Consider the following 1926-nt stretch of genomic DNA (forward strand, 5'->3'; position numbering starts at 1 on the left):
GGGGGGGGGATGCAAGCAGGATGTCGACGCGTTGCTTTTGATTGGCCCGCAGCGACAATGCAAAGGCCAAAAGTCAGCTTCCTGCTTGTGGACGGCGCTTCCTGGCAAGAAGGAACACGCTGGAGGTGGGAAAGCGCCTTGCGGGACACCGGGGAACTTTTTGCAAGTCAAAATGGGGACCGAGCGCTTTGCTCTGGGCTTACCTAAATTTGCCGGCGGTCAACCCCCCCCCCCCCCGCCCCCCTGAAAATGTGGCCGCTATGATGCCGGCATTCCCGTTGTCCTCCCGGCGCTGGGGTGCTTCCGCCGCGTCGAGACCGTCGTACGTGACTTGCGCACGGCGTACGCAACGGGGGTGGCCGCGCTCCAAGCCGGCCGGCCGTGACCCCCCCCCCCCCCCCCCCCCCCCCCCGATTTTTTTTTTCCAGCAATCAAGAGCTGTGTCCGCTACTGCTTGTAACAAATGGTGAGCTCAATTCAAGTCAGCCCCACAAAAAAAAAACCAAAAATGACCCGCGAGAGCGGGCGGGACTTTTGCCCGAGGTGAAAATGGATCGGCGGTGGGCTCCAGACTTAACGCGAGCGTCTGCGCGCCCCTCCCCGCGCAGGTCGCCACGATGCCGTCCCGCGGCTTCTCGTCTCGCTCGGCGGTGGAGACCTCGTCCAAGGTGCGAGTCAGCGTGGCGCAGAGCGTCTTCCAAACGCACGCCGGCCGCAGGCGCCGCGCCAAGTCGCTGTGCCAGGGCGAGATGAGCGATCACGGGGCGCCGCCGCCCCCGGAGTACCTGATCCCGCCGCCCCCCGGCCTGAGGCGCACCCTGAGCGGCACCCTGGCCCCCCAGGGCCCGCCGGCCGGCTACTGGCCCGACGAGGAGATGCCGCCGCACTCGACCTACCGGGGCCCCTCGCACCGCACCATCAGCCGCATCGCCAACCGACAGCAGCACGGCGCCGCCTACGCCCACGACGGCTGGGCGGCCCGGGGCGACGGCTGGGGAGGTCAGCGCGCCCCGCAGTGGCACGTCCACCGCCCCGGCCGGGCTCCGGGCGACCAAAGTGCCGCGCGGCACGCCGCCTGCCTGCAGAGGGCGGCGTCCCTGCGCAGCGTCAGGAGCGTGGGCAAAGGATTGGACGTCACCGACGGGGCGTCCGTTCGCAGCAATGACCAGCTGGGAGGGTGAGCGCCCCCGCCCGGGTCACTTCTCCGCATTTCCCGTCGTAGCGTGACATCCCGCGGAAGGACCTTCTTCTTCTTCTTCTTTTTTATCGAGACCGTTGTCGTGTCGCCCTCGTGCGTAGGATGCAAGGTCTGGACATGCACACCGCCGTCAGGTATTTGTCGGAGCCCGACGCCGCGCTGCAGATTCTGGGAGCCGCCTACATTCAGCACCAGTCTTACCACAGCAACGAGAGCAAAAAGCAGGTACGTCCCAAACTCGGCAGTTGTCGTCGTCGTCGTTTTCACGCTCCCACGTCGCCGACGCCGGTTGCGGCGTCCCGCCAGGCGCGCCTTCTGCGGGGCATCCCGGCTCTGGTTGGGCTTTTCTCCAGCGACAACCTGGAGGTGCAGCGCTTCGCCACGGGCGCCACGCGCAACCTCATCTACGAGAACGCCGACAACAAGGTGGCGCTCATCGACGCCGGCGGGGTGGCGCGCCTCGTCGCCGTCTTGGGAGAAGCCGACGAGGAGCTCCGCAAGAACATCACAGGTCATTGAAAATGGGGAGGGGGGGTGCGAAAGCGGCGAGCGTGTCGGCCTGGAGGTGCAGCGCTTCGCCACGGGCGCCACGCGCAACCTCATCTACGAGAACGCCGACAACAAGGTGGCGCTCATCGACGCCGGCGGGGTGGCGCGCCTCGTCGCCGTCTTGGGAGAAGCCGACGAGGAGCTCCGCAAGAACATCACAGGTCATTGAAAATGGGGAG

General features: G+C 66.7%; 1 protein-coding gene across 3 annotated transcripts in view; it reads left to right on the plus strand.

Annotated features, from left to right (window-relative positions):
• Positions 1-1926, plus strand: part of LOC109529775 (plakophilin-3-like) — a 34013-nt gene that overhangs the window by 5871 nt on the left and 26216 nt on the right. For 2 of the 3 annotated variants that reach the window (XM_019893207.1, XM_019893209.1), the window contains exons 3-6: positions 609-1177; positions 1300-1423; positions 1505-1564; positions 1764-1908. In XM_019893207.1, the coding sequence (XP_019748766.1) occupies positions 609-1177; positions 1300-1423; positions 1505-1564; positions 1764-1908 (898 nt within the window). Of the gene's footprint in view, positions 1-608; positions 1178-1299; positions 1424-1504; positions 1710-1763; positions 1909-1926 lie in introns of all 3 variants that reach the window. The other variant, XM_019893208.1, reaches the window with a different exon arrangement.

Source organism: Hippocampus comes, unplaced genomic scaffold (assembly GCF_001891065.2).
Source record: "Hippocampus comes isolate QL1 unplaced genomic scaffold, H_comes_QL1_v1.1 scaffold378, whole genome shotgun sequence".
Lineage (NCBI taxonomy): Eukaryota > Metazoa > Chordata > Actinopteri > Syngnathiformes > Syngnathidae > Hippocampus > Hippocampus comes.